Source organism: Penaeus monodon, chromosome 31 (assembly GCF_015228065.2).
Source record: "Penaeus monodon isolate SGIC_2016 chromosome 31, NSTDA_Pmon_1, whole genome shotgun sequence".
NCBI lineage: Eukaryota > Metazoa > Arthropoda > Malacostraca > Decapoda > Penaeidae > Penaeus > Penaeus monodon.
In genome coordinates this window covers 20,480,739-20,480,938 of record NC_051416.1, presented here as the reverse complement: position 1 = coordinate 20,480,938, position 200 = coordinate 20,480,739, and the positions used below count along the sequence as shown (strand labels likewise).

Genomic DNA, 200 nt, shown 5'->3' with positions numbered 1-200 from the left:
AGTGAAGCACTGACCTGAAAGGACCAGAAGCACTTGTATCCTGCAGGATAAGGCCGAGGGAAGCGCTTGGTGGCGATCGTGACTTTGGTCCCTGGCTGCAGGATGTGGGGGCCGCAGGACACCGCTGTGGGGGAGGGGGGGCATATCCGTGCACAAGGCAGAAAGTAGAAAGAGTCAGTCTCTTTGCACTGTGCTTGATT

The 200-nt window shown here is 57.0% G+C and overlaps 1 protein-coding gene across 1 annotated transcript in view; it reads right to left on the bottom strand.

The window, feature by feature from the left end:
* The window catches only part of LOC119592849 (transmembrane protease serine 11B-like protein), a gene marked incomplete at its 3' end in the record, with an annotated part of 17,713 nt that overhangs the window by 12,106 nt on the left and 5,407 nt on the right, over positions 1–200 (bottom strand). Inside the window, 1 exon segment of the mRNA XM_037941749.1 lies at positions 15–124. Coding sequence (XP_037797677.1) covers positions 15–124 — 110 coding nt within the window.